Source organism: Gymnoscopelus microlampas, assembly GCF_963454915.1.
Source record: "Gymnoscopelus microlampas genome assembly, chromosome: 18".
Lineage (NCBI taxonomy): Eukaryota > Metazoa > Chordata > Actinopteri > Myctophiformes > Myctophidae > Gymnoscopelus > Gymnoscopelus microlampas.
In genome coordinates, this window is record NC_139955.1 from 13,041,603 (window position 1) to 13,059,462 (window position 17,860).

Genomic DNA, 17,860 nt, shown 5'->3' on the forward strand with positions numbered 1-17,860 from the left:
TCAGTGACATTTCAATCACAGATTAAAAAGAGAAAGAAGCAATGGATCACTCAGCTTTCATTTCTAAATGATTCTAACATGAAGGACCCATCCAGTCCAAAGGAACATTTTAAACAGTTAACTTCACAAACTTTATTTTTGTCCTGAAGGCTTGTTGGAGTTGACTTGAAATCCTCAATGAAAGTATTCATATTGTCTCTCAGTCCCTTTGAACTGCTGCAAACAGTTTCCCAACAAGATCCCACCTGCCTGTGTGATGAAGAACCCAGACCCCACCTGTCTGTCTGTGTGCTGGATAACCCAATACCCCAGCTGTCTGCTGTGTGCACCTGGATTCTCTGGTATAATGCAGTGACTCTACTGCAACAGCTTTGGTACACACACTATCCAAAACACCACAACACTATTAAAGGTCCTAGCCCTAGAATGGCTGTGATATTACATACATTCCATGTATTCCATATACAAAGCCATAGATCACTCCTATGCCCTCCTGTGTCAGTGAAATGTATCACATTCTTCTATGGCTATAAAGGTCCTATCCTATAACTAAATGTCCATGTCATTACAGTTCTCAGAAAGCGTCCATACTCACTCAGAAACGTGTTGAAATGTCTAACACTCTCCCTTCTCCTCCAGGCTAGTGTTAGTTGACCAGCCACACAGCCCATCTTGTAGTTATTAATGTCAGCCGGTTATGGTAGAAACACACAAACATGCTGATATATCTACACTGATATTTATCCCTGGCTCTTAATTTGGTGACAACATTTACCAGATTATTGAATTTAGAAACATCTTTGTTTTCCTTCTGTTCTCCTTCCTGCTTTTTTGTTTTGTCCCACCTCCTCTCAAAACCTGCTTGGTTGACTAGAGTTGATTGACACCTGGATGCCCAATGACATCACTTCCTTGAGCTTTGTATAAATGTAACATATATCTGACCAAGTAGCTGCATGTCTGCTCCCTAGTGGTTCTCAAGCTTTTTCATGTCAAGGACCCCCAAATTGATTCTTATTAGCCCACGAACCCCCATTTGAAAATATATGTCAGGGAGCCCCATAAGAGAATATTTTTATGGCTCTAGCAGTGATGCTCGACCATTTTAATTTCAAGGACCCCCAGTTTGACATGCATTAGGCTACGGAGTCCGGACCCCCATTTAATGACATTTCTATCTCATCGTTCCCCCTTGAACTCCCTCAAGGACCCCTGGGGGTCCCCAGACCCCACTTTGAGAACCAATGCCCTAGTGAACTTGGCAACAAGCAGCTTGTCAAACAAATCTGGAATCATTTTCACTTATGGGGTCCGTGGCCCAAAATATGTTCAGATGGGAGTCCATGGTCAAACACATATTCATTTGGGGGTCCTTGACACCAAACAGTATGAGGACCACTACCCTATATACTTCCCCAGACGGTAGGTCATATTCTAATCCCCATTTCCTTGCGTCCGCATGATGTGCGCGACCCCCATGTTGGTGAACCCAGTGACCTTGAACTTGGGCTGACCGCAGAGCAAAGTCAAAACACTGCATGCTGCTTTGGTCTACCTGCACTATATCGTCTCTGTCGGGGTGGAAACCTCATATGTTCAAAACTATTACTTTTCAGGATTCAAATTCAATCTACAAGCTCAATCTACAAGCTCAAAACGCGTCACTTCGTGCCGAGTTTTGAGCTTGTAGATCTGCTATTTATTATGCTTTTGTGTGACGCTGTAGTATGATCAAGTAGGGTGTTGAATTCACGAAAAAAAACATACAAATAACTACAGTCACTGGGTAAATTAATACCTAATGCTTTAATAAGATTAATTAAGATATTTTCTTCAATGTGATGTATAAGCTCGTAGTTGTGAGCTTGTAAATCTTCTACTTTCGAACAGCCTAAATATAAAATAGGGTTAAAGTGGTTGAACTGATTTTGTGCTACATGCTACTCCTTTTGCTGGGGACCCCCTGGAACCCCCACAAGGACCCCTGGGGGTCCCCCAGTCCCCACTTTGAGAACCACTGTATTAGGAGACTGAGAACAGGTGACTTTCATCCATACATCCATCCATTTACCCATTCATTCAGGCATTTCTATGTAGTGAACTCATCTGCAAATAAAATATGGAAAGGTCTCTAAAATGGGGGTATGTTTACCCCTAGTGGTACACGGAGGTACTGCCGGGGGTATGTGAGAGAATCCACTCAGAGAAAGTCATTTTACTGTTATCTAACTATATAAATGGCGAGCAACTTCCGCACCCTCGGTGGTGACACCCCACAGCTCTGTTATCGAATAAACAACGCACCGCCAGACCACATGTCGCCTACTGACTCGCCACGGCCGCCGCGCTGAATTTACGCCTCGCGTAGGGGACATCTCACTGCTCACTACACCGTTTCCACCGCGCAACATAATTAATTCTACTCACCAAATGTCGGACAAAACGGAAGGGGAGCCAGCTTCGTACCGTTTACCGTGCGCACGACCTCATCACCACAACAGCAGGCAGCCGCTGCGGGGATTTTTTCCTTTTTTTCCAAACTTTTTTTTTGGTCACCATTTTCTCCAGGCACCATTTCCGGTGTAACGTCGGGTGTTTCTTTTCACCAGCCAATCACCTTTCACGTTGCCACGTCCGTTGCCACGTCGCGCTGACGTACGCTAAACAAGCGCTGCCGTGCGCACAATGCAAACGAGCCCAAAGGCGCGCAAAAATAAGCCGACCATTGCTTAGACACAAAGTCAGACCTGGCAACGCAGCCTACGCCAATCATGTGTGAGAGATCTACAAGCTATGGGGCAGAGACGCCACCGTATCTTAGCAACAACTACAGCGCTCACTCTCATTGGTCGTGTCACGCTAAGAGCAGTCTCCAGACAATGGCATCGCAGACAGCTTGCTGTTACTGCTGTAGCCATCACAGGCAGTTGCAGCACGACGGACAGGGCGCTGTGATAGCTGCCATGTCGCTAACGCTAACCTGGTTGTCATGCCTGCAGCGGCTGTGCAATCACTTTGTCAACAATGCACGTTCGTGTGGTGAATGTCTATATTGCTGCTCAGTTCGTCCATTGTAGATGGTGTATGTTTGTGTGTGTCTTCTGGAGAACTATGTAGCTCCACAGCAACTACAGTAACTAACGTAATGGCAGGACCGCCCCGTGCAACGCATGTTACGCTGCATTATGGTCATGTAGTCATTTCAGATAATTTCGCTCCGATTACACCAGTGTTTATCAACCCTTTCACGCCGCCCCCCCCCCCCCCCCCCCCCCCCCAAATACACGTACTTGATCTGGGACCCCCCCATTCTGTTTGACTCCGTTCCACAAGTAAATATTGTGAAAATAGCCGATCTACAAGCTCGAAACGCCTCACTCCACTCTGTACTGCAGCTACACGGACACACAGACAGGGACACGGAGGGACCTACAACATGTCTGGACATGTCTGTGTAAGCGAGAACTATACTTCGCCAGTACAACGCTGTGTAACCGAGAGCACGTGCGCACGACCAAATCACAACAACACCAGGCGGCCGCCATCTTGCAGAAAGGGCTGCCATTCGCCAGCTTTCAGAAAAACAAGCAACCACCTTCATATTTTTTTTTTTTTTTTTTTTTTTTTCCTTTTGGAAATTTTCATCCCACGATTTCCGCGCGGACCACCAGGGGGTCCGCGGACCCCCTGGTGGTCCGCGAAACATACAAAATATAATTTCTTCTACTTATTTTTCATCATTTTGTAACTTTTACATTATACTTTATTACAATTTCTTTTTTTTTTCCCCCTTTTTGCAAATGTTACTTAGACAATTTGTCTACCCCCATATACACACGCCCACGCGGGCCCCGTGCGCGTACATGCCTCTAACAGCCATAATCCCCATCTATACTGCCCACTCTGTGCTGCAGCTACACGGATACAGACACAGGGACACGGAGGGACCAACAAACGCAAAGCCCCGTGCGCGGCTGGGGTTGAGGGGGGCGTAGCCCCCCGAAACTCTAGTGTTTAATAATAAAACACTGACAAAACTTTCCGTGAATCTGCTGATCTAAAAAATAAAATAAAAACCTGACTAGCACAGCTGTTATTGAATAGAAAGCAAAAGTTATTTGCACAATATTTGAACACATCAGTGGTTCTCAATCTTTTTCATGGCAAGGATTCCCAAATTGACCACTGTATAATAAATGATGCTGTACTGATGGTCTTTTTCTGACCAATCATCAGATGATGAGGAATAACGAGAACCCCCCAGGACATCAGAGCCTGGTGTTCCATAGGTCCAGCAGTGAGCAGGACCTCAAGGTGATCTGTGGTCAGCAGCATATTGACCAAGGGCCTCAACAGTCAACACTCAATGAGAAGAACATGGAATCAATTGGGAGATATTCTTTTTAATTATAATATATATATATATATATATATATATATATATATATATATATATATATATATATATATATATATATATATATATATATATATATATATATATATATATATATATATATATATATATATGGGGCATATAGCTGTGCGGCCATTTTCTGGTTCCATTCCAAAAAAAACAAATGTATTTTCCAAAAATATGTATATCAATTATTTCAAGCCTAGAATCAAGCCGTCCTGGTGAATCATGATCATTAAACATTTGATTCTGTGAAAAAAAGAAAGAAAAAAAAAAGTAAAACAAGGGTATTTATTAAATGTAGTATATAATATAATGAAATATGGCTCACCACTTCAATCCGATTCTAAGCAGGTTGTGCTCCTGGTAGGACAGACTACATTCCAGTTGGCCGGCCATCATGTTCCTTTCTCTTTTGTGGAAAAAACCTGGCCTGGATACATACAAAAGGCCAAATTAATATAAAACAAGAAAAACACCAGCTCTATAAGATCACTAATGATTAACAAAAACAGCTAATCTACAAGCATTACATCCAAAATTATACATTCCAACCAAACACAATTGAGAACAAACATTTGAACCTCATGGTCACTCACCAATTCAATCTGATTCCCACAGCCAGAAGGTTGTGCCAGCTTACATACAGTATGGGTAGAAATCTAAAAGACACAATATAACTGGTTTTAGTCAATTGATCAATATATAAAGTTTGGAAATGTAGAGTATGGTGGAAATGGTACAGACCTGCAGCAGCTTCAGAGTGGTGTGCACCACACTCACTACTGCACACTGACTGTGTTTTGTAGGGTGTGGCTGTGATTGCCAAATTGCAATCACTGGTGTGACTGATCTGTGTTATGTGATTTGAGTGATTGGTGACACTGTGTGTGTTTTTCTACAGCTATCTATTGGCCTTCAATGCTTGGCACTTCCAGTGGGCCTCCAGTGGTGGCCCACTGGTGTATGCGCTTGACTGTGAAACAGAAGGTTGTGAGTTTGATTCTTAACCCTGACATTGTGTCAAATTTTGATACATTTACTATATAGATATATTCTTTTTAAATATAATACTTTTCATGGGGGGCCCTGCCACTACATCTTTTCACATTGGGGTCCACTGCTATTTACAAATGAATTTGACAACAAAGGGTTGTAGAACCACAATTTGCAAGGAGTTAGCTGTAGCTGAATGGATAGAGTGACTGACTAGAGCGTAGAAAGTAGCAGGTTCAAGACTCATTCAAGGCTCAACCTTGGCAGAAGTCAAAAAAGGAAAACAAAGGGTATTTATTAAATGTAGTATATAATATAATGAAATATTTAAAAAAAAGTACATGCATGTCCTGTGCAAGAGAGGGACTGCAATACTCATAGAAAAACAATCACTCTCAATCATCACTCATGAGGATTAGACAAGAAGTGTCCGAATGTACTTTTTGGGATGTTTCTAGTTATCAACCTTTCGGCGGTCTGTGTCATTGAACCGGGTCCGAGGAGGGGCCCACATTGAATGTTGTGTTTACTCATTATACCTTAAAATGTGGGGAAAGCAAACAAAACACACCATTCTTGCATACGTGAATCACTTTATTTCTCAAAAAGTATAATGCAAATGTTTGAAAATGGTTTTAAATCAATCTGACATATTGAATAATTTCCCTTATTATGCCTTGCATTGTGGCATTGTAAAAATATGAATATTACAAACTGTGATAAGATGAATGGAACCATTCATTTTCTCACAAAGTTATTCAAAACATTTCACTTTTCTGTGTGTTTTTATTGGCCTGACTTTGCCTTGGGCCTGGGATATTTAATTAGAGAAATAAAACATAAAGCAACATGACTTTGTTTTTGCTACCAGTGGTGTGGGGATTGTTTGAACATTTTACTGAATGATTGTAAATGAATGTACTGTACTGCTATTGCAACATTAAATAATCATAAAATACATTTATGCAAATATGCTTTTTCACTTGAGCTTGTGAGGTGAATGTGTGAACATCAACACCGATGACACAGTTTCTATTGGCTAAATAACCTTTGAACTGAACACACAGCACATTAAAATATTTACAGGTGAATCACTAATCATGGTTTTTAAATAGTTATGATTAAATACCCTTATATTGGGAATTATCACTATTCTTAGTGACATTGATTGTACGGTTGCCATAAGTACATGTTAATCATTTTCACAATACAAGGTACATTTTAAGACATTGCACAAAAAAAAACGATATGCAGAATAAAAGACGTACACCCAAAGGAACACAATAATAGTAGCAATCTCTCATACAGATCAGAAATGTTCAGCACTGATTGTAGATCAATATACATAACTATTACAAACACAACACTGCCTGAAGCTATCAGAGATTGAACCGTTTAAATACAGGGCCATGAATCACACAGTGGAACCCATCAAAGTGGGCTTTACCGTTATCTATACTGTATCTCCGCAACCAGGGAATGGAATGCTGGTTGCCATGGCTTCATATTATCTGGCGTGTGAAACAAAAAAAGGTGTCACGTATTGACAAGGTGTACAGAACAATTAAAAGATGGTTGTTTTGAAAAAAGAGAAGAAAATTAAGATGACAATTACATATATTACACCTATTTTCATAAATACGAGACGTTCTACTTAGCCTAGATGCTGTGCACTAGTCATCACACGAAATTAAGTCACATGAAATAGTTTAAAAAAAAATCATGTACAGCTAATTTTCGCAAATAACTGGAACTTCATGTTACAAATTGGTTATGAAATATTTTGTCCATTTTTTATTTTTACAGACCAGGCAGTTTTTTTCTCAACCTGTCCTTGACAGAAAAAGAAACATGAAAAGCGTATGCTCCGTCATTGTTCGACTCCTAGTAGACTTTTGTTCCACAATGTCAAATCCCCCCCCCCCCCAAAAAATGATACTAAATAAAGACTGTGGTGCAGCCAGTGACACCCTGTGATCACTGGAAGAGAAGCTCATTGTTTCCCTGCTGTCTGCTGTGTAAAACCGGACCCAGTGTGCCGCCTGTCACTCAGCAGCGTGGGCTCTGGAACAACAAACTGGCTGCTGCATGTTTCGCAGCAGCAAGCGGAAGGGATTCTGCCTGCGTCTGCCTCGCTTCCCCGCCCGGCCCTTCCTCGAGCCCCTCTTGCCGGAAGCCGAGGCGGGTGGAGAAGCAGAGGTCAGTGGGACGGCTGTGGGGATGAGCGGGGGAGGGGGAGGCATGGAGGGCTGATTTCTGTGTTTCTTCACCTGCTTCTCGAGGTGCTTCTGGATGGCCGAGCCCAGCACGGCCACTTCCACCACGGCGCCGTACACCTCCCAAGTCATGCCCTTCTCGTCCCAGTTCACCTTCTGCACCGGCTCCTCGCATTTCTCCTCACATTTCTCCTTGCTAGCAATTGCCGTCTGTTTTTCGGCGGCAGCCTCCACTTTTCGATCCTCCTCCACCTTCGCTTTATCCTTCCCGTTGCATTCCACCTCCTCTTTGTCCTCCACTACTGTCTCCGTGCTCATTGTCTCCTTCACGTCTTTGTCCTGCTCCTCCTCCGCTATCCTCTCTTCCACCTTCTTTTCCGGGCTGATCTCTTGGAAACTGGGGGGTGCAGTGGGTGTTCTTGGTGTCATGGGCCCTGTGGCAACAGAGCGGAACTCTACCTGCCGATCCGCCTGCCGCTCATGATCTTTAGTCTCTGGCCCCGTGGCCCCAGAGGAGGTCGGGAAGAAGAAGGCATTATCCCCCTGAGGAGGTGTCATTGGACTGGTGGCCACAGAGTGGCACTGGACCACCTCAAGGCTGACCTGGGTCTGAATGTGCTGAAACCCAGATGGTACAGGATTTGGCGTCACGGAGGACTCTGGTTGGGAGCTTTTCTCCAGCTGCTCTGTAAAAGATTTGTCTTCTGTTGCTTTGGCCCCTGATTTTGTCGATTTCTTATCTTTTGCCAGGTGGTCTTTTGCTGTTAGAGGGGGTTCACTTATTGGGGGGGAGGAGCTCTCATGCTTTATGTTGGTGTGTGTATCTGTTGTTGGTGCTTCCTGTTCATGGCCAGAGTCAAAGTTCTTTCCTTCATTGGTGTTTGCTGTAGGGACCTCATCCGTGGGAGCTTCCTTTTTCTGATCTCCTTCAATTTTCATGGCTTCCCCCCCTGCCTCAGTACTCGGTGCATTAATCTCATTGCACTCATCTATCTTCACGTCTAGCTCAATGGAGCGGAGGAATGAATCAGTATGCTCTTCAGACTCTTCCAAAGTGTCATGGTGTGTCACCAGGATCGTGATATCTTGATCAATACTTCCCATTTTTTGCGTGTGCTGCTTGGATTGTTTCCTGCTGTCCTGCAGTGTTGTTTGCAAGTCTACCGACCCAATAGGAGGGCAGTCGACGGAGCTCTTTGGAGATGCAGTTGTTGAGACGCAGTTTGTTGCTTCAGGCACATCCATCGCTGTGGTATCCTTCACAGCAGGGGTCCACTCTGACTTAGAACCCGTGTCAGAATCAGCAGCGCTTTCTATCACAGTACTATCATCTTGCGATACGTGGCCAGTCCAGCCCAGCTCCACGCCCCCACTCGTATTCTCCCTCATTTGCTCTGTCTCTTTCCTGCTGATCTCTGGAAAGGTTGCAGAGGTGGGTGTTTTTGGGGTCATGGGCGCTGTGGCAACAGAGCGATACTCAACCTGCCGACCCACCTGCAGCTCAGCATCTTTAGTCTCTGGCCCCGTGGCCCCAGAGTGCCCAGAGGAGGTCGGGAAGAAGAAGACATTATCCCCCTGAGGAGGCGTCATTGGACTGGTGGCAACAGAGTGGCACTGGACCACCTCAAGGCTGACCTGGGTCCGAATGTGCTGAAACCCAGAGGGAGCTGGAGAACTTGGTACAGGATTTGGCGTCATGGAGGACTCTGGTTGGGGAACTTTCTCCAGCTCTTCACCAAAAGATTCCTCTTCTGTTGCTTTGACCTCTGAATTTGTAGATTGCTTATCTTTGGCCAGGGGGTCTGTTTCTGTTTGATGAGGTTCACTTGTTGGCAGGGAGGAGCTCTCATGCTTTATTTTGATTTGTGTTTCTGTTGTTAGTGCTTCCTGTTCATGGTGAGAGTCAAAGTTCTCCCCTTCATTGGTGTTTGCTGTGGGGACTTCATCCATGGGAGTTGCCTCAGTACTCGGTGCATTAATCTCATTGCACTCATCTATCTTCACTTCTAGCTCAATGGAACGGAAGGATGAATGCAACCCCCCCTCTTCAGACTCTTCCAAAGTGCCATGGTGTGTCACCAGGATCGTAATGTCTTGATCCATACTCCCCATTTTGTGCGTGTGCTGCTTGGATTGTTTCCTGCTGTCCTGCTGTGTTGCTTTTGAATCTACCGACCCAATAGGAGGGCAGTCGACGGAGCTCTTTGGAGATGCAATTGTTGAGACGCAGTTGGTTGCTTCAGACACGTCCATCGCTGTGGTATCCTTCACAGCAGGGGTCCACTCCAACTTAGAACCCGTCTCCACGTCCCCTCTTGTATTCTCCTCCGTTAGCTCTGGAAAGGATGCAGATGTGGGTGTTTTAGGGGTCATGGGCGCTGTGGCTACAGAGCGGTACTCGACCTGCTGACCCACCTGCTGACCAGCATCTTTAGTGGCCCCAGGCGACCGCCCAGAGGAGGTCGGGAAGACGAAGGCATTATCGCCCTGAGGAGGCGTCATAGGGCTGGTCGCAACTGACTGGCATTGGACCACCTCAAGGCTGACCTGGGTCCGGATGTGGTGCTGTCCGGAAGGTGCTGGGGAACACGGGAGAGGGGAGAATAGAACAGATGACTCTGACAAAATGTTCTCTGTACCCTCGTCCATTTCTTTGCTCTTACACGTATTCTGAGAGTTGGCACTTGATTGTGGTGGGACTGTTACTTCATTCTGTGTGAGCCGTGATTGAGTGACTTCTTGGTTTGGACCGGGGCTCATCTGAGGTTCCTCAGTGGCACGGCTGCTACCGGTGGCACCAGGGTGCTCTTCATCCTCCGTGATTTCACAGTGCAGGCTGCCCTCTGCAGGAGCGCTGGTCGCATCCTTGATGCTTCCCATTCTCTCGCTGCACAGAAGTCTCTCAACAGTCACCTGGGAGACATGGCACAGAGCATCGACATTCTTTTAATTCCACATAACACCTGAATAAATCACAACAGCAACAACGTGATAAAACAAACAATGCCATATTTCTTGTGATACATCCTCGTGAAACAAGGATGACTATGAAAATGCTTTACACAGCTACCATAAATGCAAGCAGCTACCCCTAAATACATTTCCATGGCTATTTGTTTCATAGTAATATAATCATTTTTAAAATAAGGTATATTGAAGGTTGTAATGATATGCATATTTAATTGTATGCTTAATCATATCACCATCATCAAATTAATAATATCTTTTAGATAACATTCGATTCCGATCTCATTTGGCAGTTACTCAAAAAATACCACTGCATGTCAGTGGAGCAAAGATCAAGATCTGTGTGATTCAATACGATCACCTGTAAGAACCCATGCATAGGAATGCACAACAGTTTCAAAAACAGAGCTGCATAAACGAAAGAAGAAAGAATGATGGAGATTAAATCAGGAATCAAAGCTACGTACCTCAACAGTCAAAGTCAGACTGAGGTCTGTCCATTGCTCTCGCTCACATCCAAGTCCAACACTGTCCAATCTCACTGTTAATGAAAACTCACAGCTGCTGTCCGCACTGTATCCGTCTCTCTCTTGTCGATGGATTGCTGTGGTTGCTACAGGTTTGCCTCTAGAAGAATCTATCTTAGGCACTCCTTGGGCTTTAGCTGTGACTGTGTCTATCGAAAAGATTCACATTGCCAGTTTCCGTGGAAACCACAGTGGGGATCTGGCAATGAGTGGTAATATAATGACATAATCTCTGTTCAGCTCTCTAATCATTGGCAAATCACAGTAATTAACTCCAGGTTCTCATAGCAACACAGTGGCAACTGTATACAGTATATGCAAAGGGTCAAATGATGTGAATTAGGTTTTTATAGAGACCATTTAAGAAGAGGCACGGATCATGTTGATAATGATTTTATGTAATCACTAGTTATTTGCTATCAGGGCTCCGTCTCTGGACTTGGAAAGAGAATAATTCTAATTGTCAATAATCATCACTGCCTCTTGGTGAGACATGGCCACAATATTTTAACACACAATTAAAAGACAAAACACATTAAATAACAAAAAGCAGGAAAGCATTCTGAAAGGAAAATGGCCTTTTCAACAAATTCCAAGATGTGTGGAGTGTATATCTTAAAATGCTCACTCAAATGTTACTGGATATTCTATTTCATTGTTTTATGTATTATGCAAGCAATGTGTTTCTCTATCTGTGAAGGTGCATGAAAACACAGTGCTGGTGCAAAGTAGCCTGGGGGATGCAGATATAATACTCCCACACACTTCTGCACAACACTATCTTACGCGCGCGCGCGCGCACACACACACACACACACACACACACACACACACACACACACACACACACACACACACACACACACACACACACACACACACACACACACACACACACACACACACACACACACACACACACACACACACACACACACACACACACACACACACACACACACACACACTTCCCTCCAGCCTCAGTAAATCAACCCACCCAAAGTAATTATACAGGCCTCAGACATGTATTTCTCATTTAAGAGTAACTTCCCAATACATATATCTCCATATTGTTGAAGTGAGCCAAAGGCTTGGCCCAGAACAGTACACTGTGTACCGACAGCAGAATTATCATCTATTCAAAAGGCCTCCACCGATCCCAGATCACCACTGGGATCTGTTGCCTAGCAACTCAGAGTTTTTGGTGTGTGCGTGTGCATGTGTGTTTGTGTGTGTATGAGTGTGGCCCTCAGCTTGCCAGGTCCTCTTCACATTGCAATGATAATGAGCTCATGCATAGTAGGTATTGTAAGCATCAAACAGGATACATGACACTGTTGTCATTCACCTTTTCAGCTACATTGTACACATAGTTTAAAGTCATACTGTGTAACTTTTTCAATTGAACAACAATATTTCTCACCAGCTGGTGGTGAATTTAGCTTTTAATTTAACTGTGTTCAAAATAAAATTGTGCCCCCTAAAAATGGCACATCTAAGCCCCTCTGAGCTTGTAGGCTACTTTCGCTATGTTTTCTATTTTGTTTTTCTTTTTTTTTTAAAAGCCCTTTTGCAATACGGGGCCGCAGCGGCCACAATGCTATGGATATTTGGGGGTCCATGGCATTGAATAGTTTGGGAACCCCTGGTCTAAAGTAATAGTCATCATCTGTAACGGACACTCACACACATCCCTGTGTAACTCAAATCTTTGCTTCTGGAGGTCCCTGGAACAAAACATTTTACAAATGTTAGCTTTAAAAAAGATATACTCAAAGAATTGCAAAAATGTCACGATTAAAAAAAAATAGCAGATCTATAAGCTCATAGCGCGGCACTCGGTGCCGCGCTATGAGCTTGTATATCTGCTATTTTTGAATAGCCAAAGAAATCTAAAATGACACAGATGCGTATATAAAGTTTAAATATAACCTGTAAGAGGTTTCTTTCCGACGGCAATGTTGTACAGAAGCTGTCCGTGCTGGCACAGAGTAAGCTAACATGTAGGTGTTAACTGTCTGTGTGCCAGCCTGCATGGACAGCTCCTGTTTCATTTAATTAAACACACCCACAATGAATTCATGGCAATTTGATCCCTTGGTGCCGTACTGTATGTCAACACGTGTTTCATTCCTGTGGGTTTTAAATTCCATAAAACTGAGAAAACAACTTGACATTTGTCTTTATTTGCCAAAATAATCACATTATGATTAAATAGAATCTATCGTAATGTGATAGAGGAAAAAAAGAAAGAAAAAGCAGGTAACACAAAATGAGGGGGAGGGGAAAGAGAGAAAATGACCCATTTGTAAACTTTTCCCGGTGGAATGTTTGCTTTGAGATTATGAAACTCTTTCAGTTCTCTTCTGTTTTTTCCTTCTTGTATCTCAGCGTTCTTGCTTTCTGGTGCAGTAACCAGACCAATACACATTTTTACATAACAGACAGTGTATACCACGTCGACGGACAAAGGCGGCTCCGCAGGTTTTGAGCGGAACCGAGTTGAGTTATGGGGGCTTCACTTGGTCTCCAGTTTCTGTCCAAACTCCTTGATGCTGTCTGTAGCTTTGTCCGCAGCTTTCCCTATGGCGGTCTGAGTCTGTCTGCCAGCCTCTTGAGCAGCTTTCACAAAGTCAGAGAGAAGCACAGGGTGAATGTTCAGACAGATAATAATACCACAACCAATACTCTAAGTAATAAAAAACCTTTTCCATACTGCACATAAATAATAAAGACAAAGACAAATGTCTCCAAAAAGTGCATCAAACTGATAGTGTTACTGTAATTTCATCTCAGACAAGATACAAGGACTTCAATTTCAAATTCTATCCATCTATCCGTCCACAAGCTCACAATACGTCTTGATATGACACGTTATGAGCTTTAGACTCTAGAGGACACATCTAGAGTTCAGGCCGCTATGCGGCCCTCACACCTATGTTGCACCACCTATCCGACCAATGTGTCTCTGTTTCTGTCAGTCCTTGTCCCTTTTATGCCCATATGTGGAGATCACTGATGTCATCAGTATATGCCCATATATGCCCCCCTTTGTGCCCATATATGGAGCCGACTGATTTGTTTGCCCTGACGACACATTGAGGTTAGACAACACACTCCATATTTGGGCGTAGCTGCATTGGGAACTCCTTATATGGTTATGGCCTGAGTCATAGTGATGGCGCGGTCTGCCGGCCTGCTGGCCGGTCCTCCCTTCAGCCAATTTTTATATATGAAAAGGAATTGTTTTGATTACATTTTTTTTTTGGAAAAGTTCTGAATGTGTTAAAAATAAAATAAAAATGAATGTCAGAATTTGTTTTATTTTTGGAAAAGTCTTTTGAAGGAGTAATTATGATCTTTTTAATTGTGGGAAACGTAAAATGTGGGTACCATAAAAAACGTTTGAAACACTGGTCTAATGCATATCAACCTGGGGGTCCCTGAGAATCACAGCTGTACTGTACCTGTGTTGGCCGTTTCTTTGGAGGACTCTGCCACCTGCTGCACGGCGTCCTGCGCTGCCTGCACTGCAGTCACATCACAGGGACACATTTCATCCACATATATCCATATCCAGATTAGCAGCAATACCACAAACTTCTACCTTGTTAAACTGCAATTATGCATTCATGAATATTACCACTCTCAAGTTCACTTGTATCTATATATTTCAGGCACTATGTTTACAATATCATTGGGTCACAGGTTTTTACATTCTGAAAATCAATATTCACATTTAGTGTAACATAGCATATAAGTCATCTCAAAAGGGATGTGATGTTTTTGTAAAAAAGAAAAGAAAAAAGAAAAGGGGGTACTCTGATAGTAATCGTTTGGTCAGTAACCGAGGTCTCCCCGTCTCTCCACTCTTTCGTTAACAGAAAATAGATTATCAGGAGAGAGAATTCCACAAAGGTCATTTATCAGGTTCAATCCCCCCAGCCTCAGGTTTTTTGTTTCATAACGTTCAGTTTCACTTTTTATTTATCCTGTATCCTGTGTGAGTGCTCTCTCCTGATTGGATAAAATGGGTATAATACAACCTGAAAAAAGATTTTCTGTTTACTAAAGTGCTGGAGAGATGGGGAGAACTGTCATTTAACACTCTAGTCCATAGCAATGATTTCTATTAGAATATAGAGCTATTTAACTCTTATTTGAACAAAAAATAAGAAATATATATCACACCCCAACAGAATAAAAAAAGAAATACACCCCCTTTAAATGCTTAAAGTGTATCAACGTGTGTCATGCAACCATGTATATTCTGCTGCTCAGCGAGACGTTCCATGGTTAACTGAACACAGTGTACTGTAGCCTACTGTACCTGTCGCCTCCGTCACTCCTCTGGCTGCCGAGTGGCTGCTGCCTTTAAGGCCCTCGAAGGACTTCTTGAACGAGGCCATGGCTCCAACGTGTGTCCCCGTCCCCTGCAGCGTCCACACATCAGTCTGACCAGAATGTGGCTGGAACGCCTGTTTAATACCCTCCGTCTGGGCCCGGCGGCCCCCGGCCCGCGCGTTCCGACCGGATTAGTACAACAAAGCCCCGGGCAAAGAGGCCTGATTAGCCTGGCATCCTGACTATGGCAGAACCCTGCCAAGGGCCAGAGCCTGACTCTATGCAGAGCCCCCCTATTGGACCGCCTCAGCAGATTCTACACAACATGGCATCATCACCAAGGCTAGATCACCCCCGAGCACAGAGAGAGAGAGAGGGGGGGGGATAGAGAGAGAGAGAGAGACAGACAGACAGACAGACAGACAGACAGACAGGAGAGAGATGGGGGGTAGAGACAGACAGACAGACAGACAGACAGACAGACAGACAGACAGGGACAGGAGAGAGATGGGGGGTAGAGACAGACAGACAGACAGGAGAGAGATGGGGGGTAGAGACAGACAGACAGACAGACAGACAGACAGACAGACAGACAGACAGACAGACAGACAGACAGACAGGGACAGGAGAGAGATGGGGGGTAGAGACAGACAGACAGACAGACAGACAGGAGAGAGATGGGGGGTAGACAGACAGACAGACAGACAGACAGACAGACAGACAGACAGGAGAGAGATGGGGGGGTAGAGACAGACAGACAGACAGACAGACAGACAGACAGGGACAGGAGAGAGACAGACAGACAGACAGACAGGAGAGATCGGGGGTAGAGACAGACAGACAGACAGACAGACAGACAGACAGACAGACAGACAGACAGACAGGAGAGAGATGGGGGGGGTAGAGACAGACAGACAGACAGACAGACAGACAGACAGGAGAGAGATGGGGGGGGGTAGAGACAGACAGACAGACAGACAGACAGACAGACAGACAGACAGACAGACAGACAGACAGACAGACAGGAGAGAGATGGGGGGGGTAGAGACAGACAGACAGACAGACAGACAGACAGACAGACAGGAGAGAGATGGGGGGGGTAGAGACAGACAGAGAGGGACAGGAGAGAGATGAGGGGGGGGGGGGGGGGTGCAGGCGAGATAGATAAAAATCAGATGGGTTAACAGTCATGTGAGCATCTAAATATTCTGACACAGAAATACATGTATAAAACATACATTACTAGGTATGTAACGATTCACTCAACTACGATGCTAATCACCACACTAGGTTCACGATATATTTTCTTAAACAAAGCCAGTATTTTCTTCTTTTTTTTTTATTTCTTTTACAATAACTGTGTTGTCTCTTATCCTCTTTTCAATACAGTAGCAATTTGTTCAATTCTCTTACAAATTTCCTGTATTTTCTGCTCTTTTTTTTTGCTCTCTGCTTTTTGCATCGCGATATATTTTTTATTAAATCGATTTAAATTGTCACCAGTTTGAATCGACTTTAATCGATTTACGATAAATCGTTACATGACTAGACATTACCATTGATGACGAAGCTGAGGGGATGAGGAATCCATGGGGGCTCCGTTTTTCTATGAAGTGGTTATGTGGTCTCCATAGCAATAAGTCATCTGATCCTCAAGGAAAGTAGGTGGTAGTAGGGCTCTTACAGTACAATCCATCTATAGTTTTACATTTATTGATCGTGTTTTGAATGTATTATTATTATTTTTAAATAAAAGTAACACCAAACACTTTTTTTCTCACTTTTTTATTTACATAGGATTGTTTGTCTGGCGTGACACATAAACCTTTATATAGACATGTCCTGCAATTTTAAAGCACATATTGTTTATGACAACCATTATGATTTCAAGACATAATATACCGACTTTAACTTGTTAAAATCTGAACACACACACACACACACACGCGCGCACACACACACACACACACACACACACACACACACACACACACACACACACACACACACACACACACACACACACACACACACACACACACACACACACACACACACACACACACACACACACACACACACACACACACACACACACACACACACACACACACACACGCAAACATGTATAACTTGTTCATCTCTAAACGGATAATACACTGGAATGGTTTCACGAGCAACTATAAAGATACAATGTATAAAACTCTTACTTCAAAAAACATTAAATAAATAAATAACTCGCTTTCAAATCAAATGCAAAAGAGAAACCCACAAACAGGCATTGTAGACACTTAGAGGATATTATTGTAGATCTGTTTGCAACCGGACTTAATGTATTTATAATCTTTTTTTCTCTCTCCCAATGTTGTCATTGGAAGATGATGAACATCTAT

At 43.6% G+C, this 17,860-nt stretch overlaps 1 protein-coding gene across 1 annotated transcript; it reads right to left on the minus strand.

The window, feature by feature from the left end:
• Positions 1 to 13,641: 13,641 nt before the first annotated feature.
• Positions 13,642 to 15,532, minus strand: adirf (adipogenesis regulatory factor; the record flags this gene model as incomplete). Its single annotated transcript, XM_084041671.1, has 3 exons — positions 13,642 to 13,745; positions 14,591 to 14,653; positions 15,454 to 15,532. 3 exons carry the CDS (start codon positions 15,530 to 15,532, stop codon positions 13,642 to 13,644), a joined length of 246 nt encoding a protein of 81 aa, XP_083897797.1.
• Positions 15,533 to 17,860: the final 2,328 nt, after the last annotated feature.